General features: G+C 41.1%; 1 protein-coding gene across 2 annotated transcripts in view; it reads left to right on the forward strand.

Annotated features, from left to right (window-relative positions):
* Positions 1–25698, forward strand: part of LOC124381863 (retinoic acid receptor beta-like) — a 106996-nt gene that overhangs the window by 75818 nt on the left and 5480 nt on the right. For both annotated transcript variants that reach the window (XM_046843742.1, XM_046843743.1), the window contains 3 exons: positions 981–1122; positions 11750–11910; positions 18924–19100. In XM_046843742.1, the coding sequence (XP_046699698.1) occupies positions 981–1122; positions 11750–11910; positions 18924–19100 (480 nt within the window). The remainder of the gene's footprint in view (positions 1–980; positions 1123–11749; positions 11911–18923; positions 19101–25698) is intronic.

The raw sequence follows: 25698 nt of genomic DNA on the forward strand, positions 1-25698 counted from the left end.
ATAAAATCACAAACACAGATGGCCATGTTGAATATCGCGCTCGCTCCCCCTCTACAGAATCCTATTAACTCTACCCACTTCGGCAGAGCGCCCGTTTGTCACGTCGCAGAAATTCCCTATAAAGGGAGTAAATTGCTTTAATTAGGTAGACATCCGTGATTTGTTTAGGAAGACAGTAGTTCACTGTGACAGACTTGTGGAAATGCAATTGCGGATTACTTACTGCGTTGTGAAATTTCATTCGGGGGCACTGTGATTTATCCCGAGCAGTAAAATCCTGACTCAGTTTATGAGTAAGACTGATTATGTGATAATGAGTTTCTTCCCTTTGGACTTATTGTTGCTCTGTTTTATTCATACTGCTGTCCTCTATAGATAGATCCTACATCCCTCAGTGTAGTAATGCACTTCCTAGATTCTGATTGGCTCTCCAATATTGGGAGAGCCAATCAGATACACCTGACCTTTCCAACCATATGTGGTTCTTCTTTCAAACCGTTGCCACATTTCTGAAGACCCACAATCATACAGGACATCTTCAGGTGCTGTAGCAAAGTAGTAAATTTCCCTCTGAACTTGTAGACCCAAACCTGTTCAAGCATGATATTTGTGCACAAAGTCAGCTCTATGAAGATGCTTTACTTGGGTTCTAGTGGAAGATCTCCAGCAAGCTGTAAAACCTATTGGACATCTTTTGGAATGAACCCTGACTGCACCCCAAACCTACTCCACAAATCTAGTGGAACATCTTCCAAGAAGACTGGAGGTTTTTTAGAAGCACACATAGAAACTGAATGTGGAATGGGATGTTCAAAAAAGGATGTATGGATTTTTTTAGGGGTCCATAAACTGGTGACCATAAAGTCTTTATGTATTTTAAGTAGAAATATCAATATCTACGTATCTAACACTATATATATATTTTATAGATTCTAATAATGAAGTGTCTCTATCTAACTCTTTCTCTTTCTTGCTCGCAGGGTTTCTTCCGCAGGAGCATCCAGAAGAACATGGTGTACACATGTCACAGGGATAAGAACTGCATTATCAACAAGGTGACGAGGAACCGCTGCCAGTACTGCCGTCTGCAGAAGTGCTTCGCCGTTGGAATGTCTAAGGAGTGTGAGTACTAAAAACATGCTAAAACACACACACACTCACACACACACACACACACACACACACTCACACAGTGTATAACCTGCTTAAGGTAGCAGCCCAGAGTCCTGAGTATGTAAGTATACAAATAATAATAAAGAAGTGAGTGTTTTGTCGACTCCTAACATTTTAATGTTAATATCATGGCGCATGAGAACGTTGTGGATTCACCCGTCGCTCGTGTAGGATCCTTGAAACAGGGCACTCGAGCTGCGGAACGCATCATTGCGCCGCCCGCGTCCCGCCACTCTCGTCGCCGTGTTTCGCCGATCCGAAAGCGCTTTGCATTTCACACGTTATTGAAGCACTTCGATTGCATCAGCGTTTATGGCTCCCGGTCCACTTCATGCTCCATTTGCCAGAGGGAGAAAAGGTGATTCTTAGGCGGACGCTTTTCCCGGGACAAAGGAACGATCCAGACGTCGATTTTGATTTTATTTTTTTAAACATTCATCCGCTCGTCTTGCTTTATTCCACCGATAAAGGAGCTGAGGGTTAGTGTGAAGCTATTGTCACGCTGAGGTTTCCGGAAAAGTTTACAATATCAGGGATTCTATAAACACACACACACACACACACACACACACACACGCATACACCTGATGCAAGATTCTGAAATGACATTGCCACTTAAATTTCAAACCAGCTCCTGAGACACTTCATTAGAATCTATAGTTTTATGGCCAAAAGTTTGTGGACACCTCAGCATACAATATTTGCTTTTTGTGACACGCACAGACACACACACACACACACACACACACACACACAATCCTCTTATCTTCACTCAACAGCACAAAGTCCTCCGTCTTCTATACCGTATTTATTTCACGATCTAATAATTACACAACTTAGATCCCTGAATTCTGATTGGTTTATAAATGACTAATGACTGGATTACATCCATTACATAATTCTTATATTATTTCCATAGTAACGTATGAAGGGAAAGTTTCTAATTTTTCCTATTGCGATTTATATTTTATTTTTTAACATTTACACACTCATTTCATTCACACAAGTCCCATTTCCTCTTCTCCTTCACTCAAAATGTTCCACTAGATTTTGTGGATATTTGTGAGATTTCATTCATCCGGGTAGGAAAGTCAGGTATTGGATGATGTAGGTGAGAAGTTGAACCTTATATAAGTGGAGAATCTTCACATTTGCACCAGAATTATTGTAATAAATATTGCACCTTTTCACTCTCATTTATTGTATTTTTATATTAGGTGTATTTATATACATTGCTATTGTGCTTATAAGCTGTAGAATGGCAATAAAGTTGAATCTAATCTAATCTAATCTAATCTAAAGGTCAGGTATCCCAATACATTTGAAAATATTGTGTTTTACTTTTATTCTTCGAATCATCAGAACTGAAAATGAAAACAGTCCTTGATAGGAGGCTCAGACGTCTGGAACCTGCAGTGTCTGCTCAGGTGTCACATGTTCTCATGGGAAGATCAAACAGAAAACATTATTATTAGTCTAAGCAGCATTAAGAAAGATGTCAGCATTCAGGAGTCACCTGGTGAGATTCAGTCCTCCGGGTGATGCTGGAGAATCATCACAAAGAGAGAGAAAGAGCGAGCAAGAGTGAGACAGAGAGTAGAGAGAGAGAGCGAGAGCAAGAGTGAGACAGAAAGTAGAAAAAAGAAAAGAGCAGGCTGTGTTTAGATCCCGGAGAAAGAGAAAGACTTGAGCCTGGTTATGATGGTGCTTCTCTTCTCATGAGCTTTCACCAATCCCTCTTCCATCCTGATCCTGATCCGCCTCCCTCTTTCTCGGATCTACTCTCTACACAGGAACGATGTACACGACCCTCACACACGTCTGTCACTGCTGACAGTGTGTGTGTGTGTGTGTGTGTGTGTGTGTGTGTGTATATATGCGTACCAGAGAAATATTGTGTTTATTTCCTGGGGCATCTGTCGTGTTGGTGGGTCGCATGCTGCACAGATGGCCGGCCTGGACGGGAACATGATCGAAGCATCCCGTTAACATAACCGTCTCGCTCTCTCTCTCACACACACACACACACACACACACACACACACACACACACACACACACACACACACACACACACACACACACACCCACACACACACTTTACTTAAACATATGGAAAGAATTCTCCTGAGTTTAAATCAGGAGGAAAAACAGCAGCGATGGCTGTTTTAACTATTAAATGAGTAAATAAATTTAAAACATAAAGAAATGCCATTAGCTTCTAGAACATACGCTCGAGGAAGAGAAAGGATTCTCAGACAGTTATCTATTTATTTATTCAGTCATTTATTTATTTATTTCTTCATGGCTAGTATGGCAGCGTCTTGAAAAACATGTAACGTCTATTTAATTGAATAATTAAATACTCCAATACAACGGCGAAGTCGAATTCTCGATCCTGATTGGTCGGAAGGTTTTAATTAACAGCAGCACTGACAGTAGTTCTTGATGTAAGGCAAATCACAGCTTTTTTTCTTTCCAGTCAAAAATCGTTCTTTGGAAGAAGTCTCCAGTGTAGTGGTAAAGTTTTTTCCAGAACTGAGTGCTTTATTCTTGAAAAAATCTAAAGACCAGTAGAATTTCTTTGGTGTCTTTTTCTTTGTAAGAATTGTCCACTCTGGAGTGATTTTTGCAAGTAATAAATAATACGATACAAATTCTAGAGATTGAAGACAATCTAATAGAACATGGTGCATGGGGGCAGAGGCGGGGCACAGGGGCGGGGCACCGGGGTGGGGCGGGGCACAGGGGCTTGGCAGGGGACACAGGGCGGGGCGGGGCAGTTGACATGTGTGGGACTCCTATTTCTGGTCACTCTCTTGTTGAAATGCACGTAGTGATCCATACAAAGTTCTCGTAGTGAAGTTGGACCACTGTGCCACATTTAAGTGCACATTCCTTCTCTGTTGTCATTTCTTTAAGAGGTGCTCGGAAGCCCCTGAAGCCCCTGAAGCCCCCTCTCGTCTCCACTAAGGATTTATTTGTGTGCGTTAAGCATGGCTCGATAAAATAGGCGATTAAGCTGATAATAGCTGCTAGATTGAGCAGAAAGAAAAGGCACATTAGAAGGACATTTTGTCTGAGAGCGAGAGACACTCCCACAGGTGGGCTCCTCTGCCGGATTTATTTCCTCTTGCCGAGAAGAGTTTTAAATGCCATTTATTTAATGGTCTTCTGTCCTTTGCATGATGAGCAGAAGGAAAACGGAGTGGGATCTTATTAACTAGGGGACAGAACAGTCAACTCTTCTCGGAATCTTATTTGATCAAGAAGATTAACCACCACCATATGATGTTTCTGAAGTTTCACTACTGTAATGTGAACACTTTTTTGTCTGCCTGAGGCCAAACTTCTGTTTTTGTTTCACTAAGCAACATTTTAAATAACTTGACCCAGAACCTGATGTTAAACCTGATGGAAATTGATGTATAACCCGGTGGAACCTGATGCAGAACCTGATCTAAAACCTGAGGTTAAACCTGATGTAGAACCCGATAAAAGCCAAGATAAAACCTTATTGGACCAGATGCAGAATGTGGTATTACCTGGTGGAACCTGATGTAAAACCGGATGCAGAACCTGGTCTAGAATGTAATGTAGAACCTGATGGAACTTAATGTAAAACCTAGTGTAGAACCTAATGTAGATCCTGATAGAACTAGATGTAAAATCTGATGTAGAACATGATGGAAAACCTGAGGGAACCTGATGTAGAACCTACTGGAACCTAATGTAAAACCTGATGAAGAACCTGATGCAGAATGTATATTCTGTTGGAACCTGATGTAAAATGTGATCTAGAACCCGATGGAACCTGATGTGGCTTCCTGTCTGCTGGTTCAGCATGCTGTGCATTATGAGATGCTTTTCCTCTTCACCATGGTTGTACAGAGTGGAATGTTTATACCAAGAACCTGATAAGAGTCACTGAGATTCCTCATTCTTTATTCCCAGATCTCACACGTACCACAGCGTAGAGTGAAGTGGACAGATCTATTGTTGTAGAGATCATTTATGGGATTTGGAGAACATCTGTGCTCATGATAGGGGCATTTACCAGGCCGACACCTGCTGCTGTAAACGTGTCCGATTTGAGTGGCTGTTAAGTCGCTGTGTTAGATCTCTATCACGCCGTAATCTCTGAAGCGTGCTGCTCAACGGCTCGGCCACGTACAAGAGCCGAGCAAAGCCCCTGAATCCATTCAACCGGCTTCATGGAGCGAAGAGCAGGACCATTTCTGTTCTTTAATGCATGAGGAATGCGAACTAAGACCAAAGTGCTCGCGGTTCAAAACGTGGCGTGATCTACGATAGAGTCTGTGTGTCTTTTTCATTTTCTCGCGTCCTCCTGACTCTCCGTCTTCTTCTCCGCTCTCTGTCTGTTTTCCTGGAGGCCCTTTGCTGCATTGATCCTAGGAAACATCAGCGTGTCCTGCCTCTGTATTTGTGCGGCAGCGTCTGTGATCACGTACCCATGAGGAGGCCTTTTTCAACGCTCGCAAATAGAGCAGGGCTTCCACTGATCTGTCGAGCGTACACGCCAACTCTGATCTAAACACCCTCCAAAAAAAAAAACTCCACAAAGCCTTCTTTATGCCTTTGTTTACTTATTTGTTTGTTTAGTACATCAAAGGGGGAATTAAAGGGGCATTCTCAAAGATCATAAATCCCAGGGGATTAGACCCGGGGTCTCCAAACTAGTGGTGGAAGTGACTACCAGTATTATGGTGCAGATTTTAATTAATATATTAATTTAATTCTAGTTAATAACTAGCGGTCAACCGATTTTACCGATACGATACCAATAGCTAGGTTGGATCGTACTTGCTGATAACGATAAATTAACCGATTTTTTTTTTAATGGATAAAAAACAAAACAAATAATCACTCCATGCAAAAGAGTACTGAACTTTATTATAATTTTTTATTTATTTATTGAAAAAAACAGTACTGACTCATGAACATGTTCTAAATGAAATAAATATGAATATATTCATTAATAAATATAATAATATCATGAATAAATTATAAATAATAAATATAATTATGCGCGCAGTCTCGCGTGTAAAAACAAACAGCACTGATTCACCTCTAGAGGCCGCTCTCGTAATGACAGCGGATGGAAAACCGGAAAAACTATCAATATGGATTTTTAACAGTTTTAGCAATCGTCCATCTGTGTCTGGACCTCTAATAATAACAGGATTTTTTTTTAGAGCAGAGCTTGATATGAATAAAACATATTTCAAATTGAATTAAAAAAAATATCTCTGACATTGTTCAGAGGTCCGTTCCAAACGTGGGGTCGTAAGAGAACCCCTAGATTAGATTGATACACCTTGTTTCAACATTTAGTAATAGTCCATGTTCTTAATTCAGGACGGGACCCGGATTGCACTCAGTCTTCAGGCTTCAATTACACAGCGTTTCTAATTATACAGTGAACCACAACAGCCAAAAACCTCAAACAATTAGGTTTTGTGGTGCCCAAAGCCCACATGATGGAAGGCTTTAATACTTTAAATATATAAATGAATAATTGTCTCATTTGTTCTTAAAACTAGTGCGCTTCGTTGATTGTATAATTAGTAAAAGGGCATTAGCAGAATAAAAACGTGAACGGGTGAAATTAGCATAAAAATGGCACGTAACAACAGCGACAAAAACAACAACATCTAATAGTAGTTCATAAAATATAGAATATTAAAGCAGAAACAGAGACCAAATTGAGTTTGGAAGCTTTCCAGGAAAATGTTCCTGAGATGAAGTCTAATTTAGCAGATTGTAGCCATGATTGAGTAAAAGGAAGAATAATTGTGTGTGTGTGTGTGTGTGTGTGTGTGTGTGTGTGTGTGTGTGTGTGTGTGTGTGTTACTGCCAGAACCTGTTTATCAACCATCTTTGGGTGCAAAATCGTTTACAGATGATCCCATCATACTACATTTATATTCCAGCACCACACTGCACTACCAAAAGTATTGGGACACCTGACATATCCATCCTTATGCGGTTCCTCCCCCAAACTGTTTGCACAAAGCTGGAGGTGCTAGCATGAAATTTCTATTTTGAACTAGAGAACTGAAACCTGTTCCAGCATTACAATGACGCTATTGCTGGCTCCAGGAAGATATGCTAAGATGCTAAGATAAGATCTTAAGTGGCCTGCTCAAGAACATTATTAAACACCTTTGGGAATAATATGAACACTGAATACACTCCAGGCCTCCTCACCTTCTGACCTCTATCAGCACCTGACTTTACTAACTGGCTGAACGAATCTCCACAAATCACAAAGATTTAGTGGAACATCTTCCCAGAAGATAGGAGAGCAGCAAATTTTTGTCCATATATTATTTACTCTGTTTTGAAAATGCCCCTAAAGCACAAACCCAGAAATCTGGAATCTGGGGGGGTGTGTAGAAATGTGGAACTGGTGTCACTGAGCCGGGTAATTAGATGAAGACTTTTAGGACAGACCAGCAGGAGCATGTATGCATGGGGGCTCCATAGATTTGAGCATGCAAACTTACTTACTAGTACTTTGATATGAATCATCGACGGAAAATAAATTCCACACATAAAAATTATTTGCAATAGAAATATGACTAATTGCATTACAATCTAAAGGCAGATGCATGAGAATGTTGTTGAATCACTTTCTTCTTCTTTTTTTCTATAAGATCGCTTTGGAATTGTAGCCGTGTTTGCATTTTATCAGACACGCTTTGTAGAAGAGTCATTTTTTGTATTTTATTTTGGAGCTGTCCAAGGTAGCACTTCTCCGGCAGCTCCTCCAAGGTGTAATGAAATTGGACGGCCCCCAGACGGCCCCCTGCACAGCACCAGGTGGTCTCCTCTTAATAATGTCGTAAAAGCGTGTCCGGCTTCATAAAGCCGCGTGTGTGTTAATCACGAGATGACTGCATGGCTCTTACAAAAGGTGAGGGATTCGCTCTCTTGCTCCGCTTGCCCCTGATGATGCCATATCAGCTAGAAGATGAAGCCTCAAGGCCTCTATGGAAGACTTAACATCCATTATGTCTGAGATGAACTAGTTCAAAATCGTCTTTCACTGACCTCCTTTTGTTCGGCTCTTGTCTTCATTGACCTCGGTGGTTATGGCGCTTTGTTGGGACATTTGTCTATTATTATTATTTCGCATGCGGCAGCCATGAAAGTGACATTTCAGATACAATATACGGAACAAAAGTTTGCAGACACCTGAGCATATGATTTGTGAAGGCGTTTTGAGCATCCCTGTTATAATACCCGCCATTCTTCTGGGGAGATTTGTGCTCAGTTGATGTAGGTGAGGAGGCCTGAGCGTCTTGCAGCTGAGTTGCTGATTGAGTTAGTTCAGGTTCATTTATAATTTAAGTCAAGTCAAGTCAAGTTTATTTGTATAGCGCTTTTCACAACAGACATTGTCTCAAAGCAGCTTTACACAAATCAACAGTGATGGTGAATGGTGTGCATTTGTCCCTGATGAGCAAGCCGTGGCGACTGTGGCAAGGAAAAACTCCCTTAGATGTTATGAGGAAGAAACCTTGAGAGGAACCAGACTCAAAAGGGGAACCCATCCTCATCTGGGTGACATCAAGAGTTTGATCATAAATCTTTCAACAATACAGAACACTGGAGAGTGAGAACTAACATGATTACTGGAGTATAAGATTATAAGTAATGTTCTTTCTGCAGTCTTAAACAGTCTATATGGTTAGTAGCTCCGAGTTTTATAAGCTCAGCATTTGTGATCACCACAGATCCAGCATCAGCTTCTCCATGCCAGAGCCTTTAAACACTCCAGGAGGTCCAATGTCAAAACTCCACACATGTAGCGGGATCCAAATGGCACTGGTACGTCTCTAGATGGTTCAGGATGTTTGTGAGTTCGGCATCTACTTCTTTAAAGGTCCGTAATCATCACGAGGTGGGAGGTGACTGGAGCTGGAGCAACCTCAGGATGCCTCGGGATGGGGAGAGAAAGAGAAGCAGTGGAGAGGAATTAGCGTAGCTGCTGTTCATGATATTAACAGCACAAGTTGATAATGTGCATGTGATCAGATGTTCTGGAGCACAAGGTTATGATGTGATGTGTGTTATGTGTAGGCTTTGCTAAAAGATACGTTTTAATCTACACTTAAATTGGGTGAGTGTGTCTGAGCCCCGAACACCGTCAGGAAGACTATTCCAGAGTTTAGGAGCTAAATGTGAAAATGCTCTACCACCTTTAGTGGACTTTGCTATTCTAGGAACTACTAGAAGCCCAGAGTTTTGAGATCTCAGGAGCGTGGCGGATTGTAGCGTGTTAAAAGACTGGATAGATACACGGAGCCAAACCATTTAGTGCTTTATAAGTGAGAAGTAATAGTTTGTAGTCTATTCGAAACTTAACAGGAAGCCAATGTAGGGACGATAAGATCGGGGTTATGTGATCATATTTTTTGACCTTGTAAGAACTCTGGCTGCTGCATTCTGGACTAACTGAAGCTTGTTTATTAATGAAGCAGGACATCCACCTAGTAACGCATTACAGTAGTCTATTCTGGAGGTCATAAACGCATGGACGAGCTTCTCTGCATCGGATATAGACAACATATTTCTTAGCTTAGAAATATTTCTAAGGTGAAAGAAGGCTGTTTTGTAACCTGATTGATGTGATTTTTGAAAGACAAGTCGCTGTCTAAAATAACACCCAGGTCTTTTACCGTTGAACTAGTGGTTACAGAACATCCGTCTAAATGCAGGTTGAGATGCTGGAGCGTCTGTATACCAGTTTTGGGCGATGAGCAAAATCTCAGTCTTATCAGAATTTAAAAGTAGAAAGTTATGGGTCATCCAATCTCTTAGTTCCTTAACACACTCAGTCATCCGGGTTAATTGAGCTGTATCGCCTGGTTTAGATGAAATATATAGCTGAGTATCATCAGCATAACAATGGAAGCTAATTCCATGCCTTCTAATAATATTTCCTAACGGAAGCATGTATATTGTGAAGAGCAGGGGTCCTAGAACTGAACCTTGCGGCACGCCATAATTTACTTGCATTAGCCTGGATAGCTCTCCATTCAAATCTACGAAATGGTAACGATCGGACAGGTAGGATTTAAACCAGCTTAATGCCTGTCCCTGAATGCCGATGTAATTTTGTAAGCGATCTAGGAGGAGATCATGGTCTATAGTGTCGAATGCAGCACTAAGATCTAGTAAAACCAACAGCGAGATGAAGCCTTGGTCTGAAGCTAAAAACAGGTCATTAGTTATTTTAACTAGAGCAGTTTCTGTGCTATGATGGGGCCTAAAACCTGACTGAAATTCTTCAAAGATATTGTTCTCTTGCAGGTAGGAACATAACTGTGCAGCGACAATCTTTTCTAAAATCTTAGACATAAATGGGAGATTTGAAATTGGTCTGTAATTTGATAACGTGTTTGGATCCAGATTAGGTTTTTAATGAGGGGCTTAATAACTGCTAACTTGAGGGATTTAGGGACGTGACCTAAAGATAGTGAGGAGTTAATAATATTTAGAAGAGGCTCACCAGTTGTATATAACACTTCCTTCAGTAATTTAGTAGGAATTGGATCTAACTGACATGTTGTCGATTTAGCTTTGGCAATAACATTATACAGCTCTTCCTGTCCTATACATGTAAAACAGTGGAGTTGTGGAGTTGAAGGTAACACTGTCTCAGGAGATGCTGTAAGAGGTTGAACTGCCACAATTGTTTTTCTAATGTTATCTATTTTTTCAGTGAAGAAAATCATAAAGTCCTCACTACTAAACTGTGATGGAACACAATTTTCAGAGCCCTGATTTGTAGTTAGTTTAGCTACTGTACTGAAAAGGAACCTGGGATTGTTTTTGTTGTTTTCTATAAGTTTGCTCAGGTGTTCAGCTCTAGCAGCTTTTAGCGCCGTCTGTAGCTGAGCATACTGTCTTTATACGATTCTAAATACCTCCAATTTAGTTTTCCTCCATTTTCTCCAGATTACGTGCTGTTCTCTTGAGGGCATGTGTATGACTATTATACCAAGATGCAGGTGCTTGGTCTCTAACCTTTTTTAACCGGATAGGGGCAACGGTGTCTAATGTGCTAGTGAGGATAAGGTCTATGTTCTTAGTTATCTCATCAAGATTAATAGTAGTTATGGGTTTAGTGAGAAATTGAGATAAATCAGGCAGGTTATTTACGAATCTGTCCTTAGTGGTTGGAACAATAGTCCTACCAGGTCGATAACGTGGTGCAACACGGCTAATCTGCTCTACCGGTAGTGTGTACAGTATGAGGTAATGGTCTGTGATGTCATCACTCTGAGGTAAAATATCTATATCAGTGACGTCTGCTCCGTGGGATATTATTAAGTCTAGTGTGTGGTTAAAGCGATGAGTTGGTCTGGTGACGTTTTGTTTAACCCCAAAAGAGTTTAATAAGTCAACAAATGATAATCCTAGAGCATCGTTTACATCATCTACATGAATATTAAAATCTCCTACAAGCAGCACTTTATCAAAATTTACAGGAAAAGGAATAACAGATAAATTGATGTATTTTTCTCACGTTCCTCCCTTGCAGCCGTGCGGAATGACAGAAATAAAAAGAAGAAGGAAAGTCCAAAGCCGGAGCTGACAGAAACGTATGAGCTCACCGCTGAGCAGGAGACCATCATCGAAAAGATCCGGAGGGCTCACCAGGAGACATTCCCGTCTCTCTGCCAGCTTGGCAAATACACCACGGTGAGAATCTATCACACACACACACAGACACACACACACACACACATAATACAATAAGACATAATAGGATGTAAAATAGCAGTTTAAGCTCAAGAAAGAACTCGAAGTTTAAAGCCCAGTTTTAAAGTTAGTGGATGTATGGAGGATTATGCATCAAGAAACCATTAAAATACGATGATACACTGTATGGTCAAAGGTTTGTGGACACTTGAGCATTATCCTGTTCCATGTTTAGTCCCAATTTGCTCTTCTAATTCCCTCCACTCTTCTGGGAAGATGTTCCACTAGATTATGGTGTGTGCTTGAGGAGATTTGTGTTCATCACCCACAAGGGTGTTAGTAAAGTCAGGTACTGATGTAGGTGAGGTGAGGAGAAGATATTTCTCTTTAAACCATGTAAACCAGATATTTATGGAGCCTGCTTTGTGCACAGGGGCATTGCCATGCTGGAACGGTCAGGAAAGGTCAGGTGTCCCAATACCTTTGTCGATAGAGTATATCTGAAGGCATATATGAGTGTGATGGTCAGCTTTCATGCAAGTAAAATGCCACATCCACCCCAAACAAGGTGAAATCACAGGTTCCAGCCTTGTTTGATACGTGTCTTATGCTGTAATACGTAACTGCACCAGGCACAACGGTAATCAATGCCAAATACTCCGTTCTAAATCCTCTCTCTAACACGCAGTGCTCAGCTGCGAACGCTGTCTCTCGGCAAATCCACGGCAAGTATTCAATAACTTGCATCTCTTTCTTTGTGGTTGTGTTTTGCTTCAAGGCTTTTTTTTCACTCCGGTATCTGGAAGTCAAACGCTTCGGATAATCAGTGGGAAATCGATGGCAGCGTAATAAGATTAGACAGATCTTCGTGGAGCATGTAGGCGGTGTGAAGGAGCCTGTTTAACATTACATATGAAGGCAGCGTGACAAGCTGGTTGATGTACACGAGCTTTATTAGGTGCCTGTTGTCAATACCGGAGATGAAGATGTTTTCGGTAGGCATCAGTCATGCCATGAACATCTCAGGTAGCATCTGATGAATAATGTACAAAGCCGTGGCTCGTTGTTGTAGTCGGTATCAGAGCAGTCTTGAAATGTACAGATTTTTGCAGTTTACAGTATTAGCTCTCATTTATTCTGCCCATCTGTTCTACAGCATTTAGATTTGGTGCAATTTTATCCAATTCCCTGTGCATTTGGTTTGCATTGTCCTTCCCTCCCCATCCCTGTCACTCTCAAGCTAATCTATAACATGACGCTGCCACCACCATGCTTCACCAGGCTCGTCAAACCAAGTTATCATCTTTACCATTAGGTGTTGTGGTTTAAAAAGTCTTCACAACAGTGGAGCTCCTTACCCTGAACTACGTGGTTTCGAGACTATCTCTCTTTTTTAAGAAAGTACTTTATTCATCTATGTTTCCACACGATTAGTTTCAAAATAGTCTCCTTGCACATCAATGCAGCGCTTCCAGCTTTTCCTGGAAGTCTACTTTTGCGATTCGTGCCAGATCTCCATAACGGTGTCAAAACACCAAGCTGGATTTTCAGCGTCATCAGTCGGGTTGGTGCGGAAGCGAGAACTCGAGTGAGCTTTTGAAAGTCAAAACACCTTGAACGTCCACAGTGAAATCACTGACATGGTCAGAACAGCACCATTGCTTGTGTTTGGTTTGACATTGTACATGATAAAATCTTGTAGATTTTATTACAAAATTTCAGCTAAAAATAAAGAAAGACGACTGACTGCTCCAGTACTGTTAGAGTGGACTATAATGAGAAATGAGCGTTGTTGTGCACCATAAATGACTGTCATGTATGAACACTCTGTTATAGCCTGAACATGACAAAATGTGGATAAACAATCCTCCTCCCTTCTTTTCTCACTCAATGTTTTTTTTTCCTGAGCAAATGTCTCATAAACAATAAAACCAGATGGCACATTGGAACCTACCGACTTGGTTCCTTGAGAATGAGTAGTGAACCAGAGCTTCGGGGATCTACAGGGAAACGTACAATACTATAAATCAAACCCAGGCAGAACTGACTTGACCAGGAGCATTCATCATCACATTGATCTACAGCTCTCAGGGATGCTGACCCTTACACGACCTCTCAGCGGTGGAAGACACGGCACCATGCCTCTGACAGTTGCCTTCAGGGACCAACCACTAACACTGACTCACTGAGAAAGGGCTAGTACATTCAGCAATGACATGCTACATGGTAAACAGAAATATAGATCACTTATTCTTTCTTTCTTTTGAGAGAGAGAGAGAGAGAGAGAGAGAGAGAGAGAGAGAGAGAGAGCACTTTGACAAGAAAAGCTGGAATGTACAAAGAAACAGGATGATCGATGGTCTGATTGTAGGTTGAGCAGAACAGAGTGTGTTGAATAGTAATCTGCATGCTTGAGCACAGAATGAGGATTCTAGAGTTGACATTTTTAGTATATTTACCATCGCAGGTTGTCAAAACCAAATTTTGGTCACAACGGACATAGATGCGACAAAGTATACGAGATGGTATCAGAAAGTTTCGAGACTAATGGTGTAACTGGTGCTATTCTGACCCACGTGACCCCCAGACAGCGAGTTAGAACAAAAAGAGCAAACGTAAAACTGAGCAAATCTGCCACAGAGACGTCTGAAGTGACATATGTTTGACGTACGGCGACGAGGCGTTTTGAAGACCTTCAGAAAACCATTCGTCAACTTTTACATGATGATCCATGATGAACCATATTCACCATTTTACCAAACCATGTGAAGTACAAGTCTACAAGAATAACAAGCTTTTTCATTTCATTTTGGATTTTTTTTTTCTCTTTGATTGCACCCAATTTCATTTGTTAGATTTGTAACCTGTGTAACAATAAATCCAAGCACCAGTATTACCCATATTTGGGAATTGCTTTCTAATTCTTTAAATTTTCCTCGCTTTCAACCATTAGATTTGCTCCAGCAGCAATGTCAGGTTTTTAGGCCTTCAAAACAGCGGTAATTTGCATGAGGGCTAATTATCCTTCCGTCAAATCCTGGGAGAAAGACCTCATGATCGCTGACGATTGGCTCCTCAGTGTGCCTTTGAAAGCTCTTTATTGGGAGGAGAAGAGGAACCCAAGATTAGTTTAGAGCTCCCATTATGCGGCGAAATATTCAAATCCGGCGCCTCTGTGATTTGGGAGTTCATGTACGGGTGAGGGAGAGGGTCTTATTCTTGACAATGAATAACGCTTTATTGACAGTCGGCGGTGACAAGAAACGACCGCGGCAGCCTTAAAGGCAAAATAAAAGCCTGGCGCCGGAGGAGGAGGAGGCTCTCAGATTGCTCATTTGCTGAATATACATAACTGCTATGTTATTCCAGGAGCCAGCCACCTGTCCCAAAATTCCCGTCCCGCCTCGGTTCGTGGCGGCGGCACGCTTCCGAACGTGGGGCCGCTTACTTTTTAATGTTGAGTGAGTTGTCTAATTTCTTCTGGATAAATGCCCCTGAAATGAAATTAGAATTCCCCGGCCACTTCCTTGCTTCTCTCTATTGAATTATGGTGGTGCGGTAATTGACTGAGATTGCGAAGGGAAAATCAAACAGCGCAAGCTGGTTTGCCACTCCGCTGGTCCCTCCCTCGCTTCATCTCATCCCTCTGTCCCCTTGGCCCCAGGGAGGAAGAAGACAAGTAGCTTTAATATCACAGACCCCAGCCCCCGAGCCTGTGTGCTTCTTAGGCGAGCTCTGGCATCGGTGTATATGTGTGTGTGTGTGTGTGTGTGTGTGTGTGCGTGTGGTAGCAGCGGCTCGCGTTTGAGCTCATTGAGAATGATTTAAACACATCCATACTGCGCTTCTCACTTAACCAGAGATCATATTTACAGATCGCCCTCTTCTTCCAGCGACAATCGATCCTGCCAATGGTGTCCACTCTCCCATCCAGCACACTTAGAGCCACATTCCCCTTTTACACATTGAATAATGGTGCTGTAGGATAAAGCAATCGCGAACCCAGATGCCACTTTTGTAGAATTGGGGGTATTTCAGATTTGATGGAATGACAGTGTAAACCTTGTATTTTCCTTTAAAAAAAACATGTCCAGCTTCTTTCCATCAACATCCATTGAACAGATGTGGAGGAAATTTCGTTGATGTGCTACATCTGGAAACAAACAGTCGATATGCAAGGGAATACACTGAAACTGTCCAAGGTCCTGAAAAAGAAACAAATCAATAGCTCAAGCCGATTTACATTTTATTTATTTTTTATTGAAAAAAAATTATATTATAAATAGTTTAAAAATACTGAGCAGCACTGTGTTCGAGGAGAAAGTCCTCTTTCATTAGAAACCACATTCTCATTCATGCTCTTTCGAATAATAGAATTGAGATAGGTGCGGCTCTGGTCCTTTTATCGCTGTGGATTTTGCATCAGTAGCACAAAGGACACAGTCTAAATCCAATCTAACCCCCCTTCTATCTTTCTTTCTTTCTTTCTTTATCTCTTTCGCATTTTCTCTCTCTTTCTCCCTCTCTCTCTCTGTGCCCTTGCTGTATGGACCCAGGCTGTCTAGCTGGTGCCGGAGCTCACTGAGCCGGAACAGATGAGCTATTTAATGTAAACTGTTGGAAAACAAACAAATTGGCATCAGCTGCTCGGCCCATGGCCTTAATGAGCAGATTGCGGGTGGAGCGGAGCGGAGCGCCGGAGTGCCATGTCTCTTTCCTGCTCATGGATAATGTAGACACACGTAATGTAGCCCTTTAGCCTGACTGTCTTTCTGCTCTTTTTTCTTCTTCCTTTTCCTTTCTAGCCTGTATTTCTTTTCTTTAAAAAAATGTTTTTAGATTATTTTTTGCAAAATCTCTAAACCATTGGGAACAACAAGAGATTGTATTTTTGAGTAAAAAGCGAGAGTTTTTTGGGGTTTTTTTGCACATGTTCTCTAATGTTTTCTCTCACTTTTTCTAACATAGTTTTTATACATACTTTTTTTGGCAAGAAAAAGAAAATGCCAAAGCACAACAAATAATGTGATACTGTCCATAATAAAACATTCTCAACTAAGTTGACACTAGTGGAATTAATATTAAAAATAATAATAGTAATAATAATAATAATAATAATAATAATAATAATAATAGTAATAAAAATAATAATAATAATAATAATAATAATAATAATAATATAATAATAATAATATATAATAATAATAATAATAATAGGAAGAATTAAGAAGTAAATTATGAGGATGATGATGATGATGATGATTAAACTTGGACTGACTCTGTAATTGGGATATGTAGAGTTATGTAGGTTTTCCTCTTGTCTCTCAGGTTTCCTCCATCTTTTCTCCAGTATTCAATAACATGCAGATATGCTGAAGAAGCAGCTTTACCCTATGGGTTACTAAAGTTTAATAAATTAATAATGAAAGGGATGTTTAGTGTCCCGAATTGCATGAAGAGCTTCTCTGGTTGTTCTTCTTCCACCCAATCCGATCGCCATCGTTTCCCTCTCCGAGTAATTGTGTGTGAGTGTTTTCTCCACGTCCCTGAAGATCCAGCGTGTGATTTTTTGTATAAAAGCTTTTCCCGTATCTCCCCCTCAGTCTCGTTGTCACGGCTCTATCAGTTCCTTCAATATGTGGGCTTCAATCACTGCACAGCTCCGTGCCTGCCGGAGTAAACAAACGCTCACACACACACACACACACACACACACACACACCTCTGCTTCATTAGTCGTTCAGCTCTTTTCCAGACAGACTTTTCTTCTTCATATTTTCTGCATTAAGAACAGTACAAAAGACAACGAGACTCATGCGGTGACCCGGAACGTGTTCTATCATACAGAAGGTTATATTTTAGTCGATTTGAGATGATTCCATGCACCATGAAGACGTCTTTGCATTATTAGATGTTGCTTTTCTCAAAGATTTGAATTTCCAGCATTTTTTCTAATGACCTATATAGCAGGGGTTTCAACATTTTTCAGGTCAAGGACCCATCAGGCGATGGAGACACGGGGCAGCGACCTCTTGATACAAAATGTGTTAAACATAACCACCAAAAGACGATTAGAACTATGCTGTTGTACATGCATCATTGTATATCATATATGCAATATATCATCATATATTTAAAAATCTTTCAAAAGGATTTATGCATCATAAACTTCAGCTTTAAGTTTAATAGAACTTTAATATAATAATATTAACGTTATATTTTATTTGTGATGTTTTCTTTGATGTTTGTGAAAAAAAATTTCTGTGATTCAACATTAATTAGCAGACCCCCTGCAGTACCGCTACAGACCCCTAGAGGTCGCAGACCCCCAGTTAAAGACCTGTGACCCATATGATAATTATTTGTAAAAAAAAATTCATCTTTGGGATCTATTTCTCCTGGTTAGGGTGATGTAAAATCCTTTAAATCACACCGTGCATCTCGGTCATATAATCATGATCATAACCAGTCCTCCCACCAGGTAACCAGAGAACCCACAAGGAACCCAATTGGACCACGAGAGAATATAACAGAGGCAGTAATCTGAGGTCAAATGCAAATCTCTCGATTCGAAACGTCTTTTCAGAAACTAGGACATTCGCATCAGATTTTGACGGATATGCACTTTGTTGGCGTGGTTGCTATAGCAACAGTGCGGGCTCGCGTACACTGTACAGTGTGCGAAACATTTCTGTGGTTGGATTTCGCTTCGGCAGGTTTTTTTAATAAGACACGACATCTCTTTGTTGAACCAAGGCCACACAGAAACACACACACACACACACACACACACACACACTTTCCTTCACCTGCTTCATGCTGGTTTTTTTGTTGTATTGCTGCAGATTTCAGGGCGCGGAATTATTTTAAAAAATCACTTTAAATCATCTGTTTTTTTAACACATATAAATGCTTTAGAAATGTGGATGGGATGAGATGTTGGATTTCGTGTGTGGGTTCGGTTTGATATGTTACGTTTTTGATGTGTGTGTGTTTGTGTGTTTGGGTTGTAGAACTCGAGTGCTGACCACCGTGTGCGTCTGGATCTGGGTCTGTGGGATAAGTTCAGCGAGTTGGCCACCAAGTGCATTATTAAAATTGTGGAGTTCGCCAAACGAGTGCCGGGATTCACCGGACTCACTATCGCTGATCAGATCACTCTGCTCAAAGCCGCCTGCCTGGACATACTGGTGAGTGTGTTTCCATGAGAGTGTGTGTGTGTGTGTGTGTGTGTGTGTGTGTGTGTGTGTGGTGTAAATTCACCGCAATTCAGCTTCTATTATTCATTTCAAATACTTTCCACAACATAAAATACCGGACAACATCTTCTATCAGCGCTTCTGGGTCACATGACCCGGTTACGTCTCACTTATCACCTTCACCTGTTCCTTATACCCGTGGTTGGGACTTGTATATTAATCTCAACACTCATTTTCTAGTATATCTGTCGGTATTAAATTCGTCCTGTGACGGGTGTGTGTGTGTGACAGGGGTGTGTGTGACGGTTGTGTGTGTGTGGGGGGTGTCATGGTTTACGAGCCTGACACTGGTTTGTATGTTTAAGACTGTGATAAATGACCCGTGTCATGATGCATTAATGGCTTGTTAATAAAATTTGTGCCGTTTAAATGCGTACTTTTTGACAGCGCAAATATATACAGTGCAACCGCGATACTCGCGGGGGGGGTTACGTTAAAAAAATAACAAACGTGTAACCAAAAATGGCGAGGTATTGACTCTATTCTTTCGATGGTCCCTTTTTTAATGGGAATTGAACATGTACTGTAGTGTAAACTCAACAAAAATTGTGAATTACTTGTCATAAAAGCGGTAACCTGTGCTAGCTAAGAGCGTTGTCATGGTTACATGGTCACCCCGTGGTTGTTGATGAGTCCTTTAGCTTTGATCACAACAATGTGTTATTTTTTTGGTTCTGCAACGTTTTTTTTTTTTTCGTCCTCACACAAAAAAAAACAAGCTGTCGCCTAATTATCTCCGTCTCTGTCGCTTCCGCAGCTCCGCGACGTGAAATGTTTAAAGCAGACGTGAAAGCAGTTATGCAAAAATGGGTCAAAACCGAGGAGCCGAACCTCCTTCGCATTTATATGGTAATTTTTCCGTTTTCATGCGTGATTTTTCGTGAAATCGCTCAGAAAAACAGAAACGAGTCGTGTGAGGCCTCTGCGCTTGTTCGGGCCGTAACCTGTATCGCTTTCGTAGCCGTCTGATCTGTTTACACTCCTGTTTGTTTTCCGGCTCGGCTGTAAATATCCGGCGAGGGGAGTGTGAGGCTGTGTGTGTGTGTGTGTGTGTGTGTGTGTGTGTAGAGTGCTGAGCTCAGGTTGCTGTGGTAATGAGCATGAGACAGAGCAGACTGCTCCATGTGATAAGGTGATGGAGGGAGCTGGAGGAGCTGGAGGTGGAGCTGGAGGAAGAGATGGAGAGAAAGAAAGAGAGAGAGAGAAAGAGAGTGAGAGAAAGATCAGATTAGCACATCCCCCGAGCGAAAAACAGATGAAGGAAGAAAGAGGTAGCAAAAAGCAAAGAAGGAAGCAAACCCAGATCATGTCTTTCAAACTTCATTCTTCTCATGTTCTCCACATTTAGTCCACATTTGCTCTTTCATTTTTTTTAGAAGCTGTTTCAGTAGATTTTGTGGAGTTGTGTAGAGATTCATTCAGCCAGTTAGTGATGTAGGTGAGAAGGTGAGGAGGTTCCTGGGGTGCAGTCAGCGTTCACATTTATCACAAAGGAGTTCAATAGGGATGGAGCTCTATACCAAGAGATCTTCCACATCATTCAATCCATCTTAAGAAGATCTTCATGGAGCTAGGTTTAGGGGCATTGTCATGCTGGAGCAGCTTTGGATCTCGAAGTTCAAGTGAAGGAAAATTTTACACCAAAGACGTCCAACTTCAATCGTGTGTCCGCTGTCCCAATACTTTTGGATGAGCAGTGCAAACTCACAAATTCATTTTTGTTCCACAAAAGTACATTTATTGTAACAATAAACAGACAAAAAGTATACGGGAATCGTTCTACTTGTACAAAACACACCTGGTCATGTGACCAATTACATACTGAACATATAAAAATGTTCAATTGTTCTGTTCGTGCGTCTGCTTTTCCCTGCTGAAAGGACACACTCGCCCTCTCTCCACACACACACACACACACACACACACACACAAAGCCCAGCTTCACCTTGTCCTCTGTGATGAGTGTTTACTGTGGCATTGTGTTGTAGAGTTTGGCTTTAAAGAAAAGATCAAATAATGTGTGTGTGTGTGTGTGTGTGTGTGTGTGTGTGTGTGTGTGTGTGTGCGAGACAGTGAGTGAGAGAGTAGGCCCAGCCAGCAGCCATGTTTTATTCTGTTTCATCTTCCCAACAATGGTGCCAATCACTGTCAGTGCTTCAAAGGGTTCATATAGCACCCATACACACCGCCTCTCATTTCAAAGTCCATCACACACACACACACACACACACACACACACACACACACACACACACACATACTCCTGCTGCTCTTACTCTTCTGCTCATCATGCAGATATGCAGGCTGCATACAAAGACCCACACACACTCAAACACGTATACACACACACATACACACACACACACACACTCCTCTTATCTATACTCTTCTGAACGCCACTAACAGTCAACAGCTCAAAGTCATCCATCTGTTAAACCGTAATTTTTTCACGATCGAACAAAAACGCCAACATAGATCACATGACTAAATCCTCAAATCTGATTGGTTCATACGACAAACGGCAGGATTACATCATCACGCTAATTTTTAACTCGTTACCGTTTCTGTAGTAACATACGAAGGGAAAGTTTCACATTTTTTGGAAGGAGTCTCCATATATATGTTTACACTATATGGTCAAATGTTTGTGGACACCTGAGCATAAGATTCTATGCTTTTTGAACATCTCATTCAACATGTAGTCATTTCCTGTTCTAATATCCTCCACTCAATTTCGTGGGGATTCATTCATTCAGCCCGGTAATGAAGTCGGGTGCTGATGTAGGTGAGAAGGTGAGGTGGTCTTGGGTGGAGTCAGCATTTACATTCATCCCAGAGGTGTTTATTAAGGTTCAGAGCAGTGACGAGTCGTTCCTAAACGATTCATTTAATGTGACTCAGAAGAACTAGTCGTCTCAAAGAGTGAGACGACTTCTCTCGAGTGAGAAAAGAGTGAGAAGAGTTCTCTCGACTCTTCTAGACAGTTTTTATCACGTGAATCCCTCAGATGCTATCAGAGGTGGGAACAAATACTTCGTTACTGTACTTAAGTAGATTTTTTTGGTATCAGTTTTTTACTCCACTATTTATTTTTCAGACAACTTTTTACTTTTACTCTTATTACATTTTTACACAAATATCTGTACTTTTTACTTCTTACATTTTTAAAAACGGCTCGTTACTTTAGTTTTAATCCACTGGTGTATAAAGTCCTGACTCTCACTCACCACAGATGTAGACTAGTTTATGGAGATAAGAATCAGCAGGCAGAAGCAGTAAGAAGTTTGGGGTTAATGTGGATGAGATAGAGGGAGTCAGTGATGAGAACATGACTGAGAACAGACACATTCCTGATCATCATCAACTTTTCTCTGCTTGTGTTCTATATGTAGATCTTCAGCCTGGACACATTCATTAGGTAACAACATTTTTAATTCGTTTTGTATTTATATATATATATTTGCGTGTCAAAATTAAAATTTTAAACGGCACAACATTTTTTCCTTTCTTTTCTTAGATATAAAATAAATAAATAAAAATATTTTTAATCAGTAAACTTTTGTTTTATTTCTGAGTCTCAAATCAAACACCAAAATCCGCCATGATTCACACAATTTACCCTCTGGGTGGCGTTTTGTGGGGTTTTCCCTCATAATGTCGACACAAACTTAAATTACTGTCTTTATTGATTGTACAGATAAAAACAATTCATCATTCAAATCTGTAAAATGTCTATCATTTTATATATATAAGCTTCCTGACTTGACTTGAAGAGGTGCATTTTCTCCAGTGTCACCTCATTAACTGTCCGTGTGGAAACATAGCAAAGGCTCTTAATGATGTCCACACGTCTCTGCACTGTTATAGCCTTTATATTTAATCACTGTACATATGCTTACATACATATCACATGCTGTAAATATGATACATGTTTAACACCTCCAAGCTGCCAGTTTTGGGCACCTGAGCAAGCACTTAACTCACTACTGCTCATTTAGTAAATGAGATCATTAAGAGTCGCTCGGGAGAAACACTTCCAACAGGAAGTGGCTATATCTCGTTATCTTTGTCTCTCTATTTTCTCTATCTAATTGTCTCTGTGTCTCTTTTAGTAAATGTCTCTGTCTCACTGTATATGTCTCTCTCTTGCTGTCTCTCTATTTGTTTCTCACTCTTTCTAAAGCTGTTTCTGTGTCTCTTTGTCTTTGTCTCTGTCTTTCCTGCTTATTTACACGTCTAACAAAGTTTTGAGTTTTGAAGTAATGCCATTAGTGATCTATGATGAAAGTCTTTCCTGGTTCGATTCTTACCTCTAGTTTCATATTGAACATTATAAGAAGTTTTTAAAAACAGAATAAAAGGTCATTAAATTTGGTTGCTGGTAAATCATGGTATATCAGTGGTGCAGGTGTTGGAGATGTGGTTCTTGTACCTGAGTCACTTCTCATAGACTTTGAGTTACTGAGAGAATGAACAGGAAGGAGAAGTGTTGACCCTCTACCATCATGATCTAAGAGAAAACACTGGTCTCCTAACTATAGAAAATCCAAGAGTCCAATAAGCAAAGGCTTGTTTGCCACCCCTGTGGTAGTGTAGTGGTTATTGATGCGGTCTCTGCTATCTGACTCACCAGGTTCGATTCCTACCCCTCAGCTTTCCTTTAAATTGTTTAAAAGTTTTATAAAGAACCAAAAAGGTCCTAAAAATCAGGTTCTTGCAGGAGATCCTGTGGCTCAATTGGAAGAGCTTTGCCTCTGGGTTGAGAGGTTGTCGGTTCAAACCCCGGCCAGGGCTCAAAGTTAAGAGTGTGGAAGGTGTCAGGAATTGCTGCGTGGAAGGTTGGATGTGGAAGGTTTCGGAGGGTGTATCCTGAAGCAGGGGGGCAATATCCGGGCATCTCCCCCCCCCCCAGTGTCTGAAAAGCTGAAAACAGGGGGTTATGAAGCAAAAACGTCCAAAGAAGTATCGACTTAGGTTTTTGGCAGAATTTTTCCCTATATATGCAAAACTATCACCCTCACTTTTTCTGAGACTGTGAAGCAGCAGGTCTTCACAACCTTCATTCACAGTCAACCACTCGATTGCTCACCACACACTACTATCCACACAGCCTACCAAGTGTGGGGACAAGCCAGATTCGAACCAGCAACCTCTGAACTCAAAGGCAAGGCTTTTACCACAAAGCCATCAAGTCCCACAACACAACTTCTTTTTTTGGGGGGTTTATCCTTCAAAGCAAGAAATTCAGACCAGACAGAAACACAGAAAGCAGAATTGGAACCCTGAACCCCACCAACAGCAAAATACCAGTCTTAACCCACTGAACCATCGGGAAGGCCCATCTGTGACGGTTGTTTAGAGCAGGTCTATCTTTTCTTTCAAACCATCAACACAAGACTATAATGCTAAATACAGACCTAGGAAGTAAAACCATATCGTGACTAGCAGGGACAAAGCAGGATTCGAAACCTGATTCACACCATTAGCCAGGCACCAGCATTAACCCGCTGAACCATCTGGAAGGACAAGCTGGAAAGCTTGTTTAGAGCAGGTCTATCTTTCTTTTTAACCCATCAAAACAAGAATTTGAAGATGTAGGTATCAGGAATTTAACCTATCTCATGACTAGCAGACAGAAAGCCAGGTTTGAACCCTGACCACCAACATTAGCAAAGTACCAGCCTTAACCCACTAAACCATCAGGAAAAAACAGGATGGGAAGCTTGATTAGAGCAGGTCTATCTTTCTTTTCAAACCATCAACACAATAATTTAACGCTAAAGAAAGATGTAGGAAGCAAATACAGATGTAAGTAGCACAAGTTGAACCCACATTGTAACTAGCAGGAAGAAAGCAGGATTCAAACCCTGAACCCCACCACCAGCAAGATACCAACGTTAACCCATTGAACCATAGGTGAGGACAGGCTAGGAAGCTTGTTCAGAGCAGGTCTATCTTTCTTTTCAACCCATTAAAAACAAAAATATATCACTAAAGAAAAATGTAGGAAGTGAATCCTGATCGTGACTGGCAGGCAGAAAGCAGGATTCGAACCCTGAACCCCACCAAAAGCAAGACACCTGATTTAACCCACTGAACCATCAGAGAAGACAGACCGGGAAGTTTGTTTAGAGCAGATCTATCTACCTTTAAACCATCAACACAAGAATATAAAGCTAAAGAAAGATTTAGGAAGCAGGAACATAACATACATCACAACTAGCAGGCAGAAAGCAGGATTCAAACCCTGAACCCCACCAAAAGCAAGACGCCTGATTTAACCCACTGAACCACGGAAGAGATCAGATTGGGAAGCATGTTTAGATGAGGCACAAGCCTTAAACCACTGAGCGACCGATGCTGAAAAGCATGTGTGCTTTTTGGAGGGTTCATACTTTGTTTCATGCCAGTGCAGTAAGAAAGAAGGCATGTAGGACTGGCTTTGAAACCTTATCACCAGCGTGGACTATATTAAGGACCATGTTCAGGCACAAGCCTTAACCCACTGAGCTACCACAGAAGTGCTTTT

The sequence above is a fragment of the Silurus meridionalis genome, chromosome 29 (assembly GCF_014805685.1).
Source record: "Silurus meridionalis isolate SWU-2019-XX chromosome 29, ASM1480568v1, whole genome shotgun sequence".
NCBI lineage: Eukaryota > Metazoa > Chordata > Actinopteri > Siluriformes > Siluridae > Silurus > Silurus meridionalis.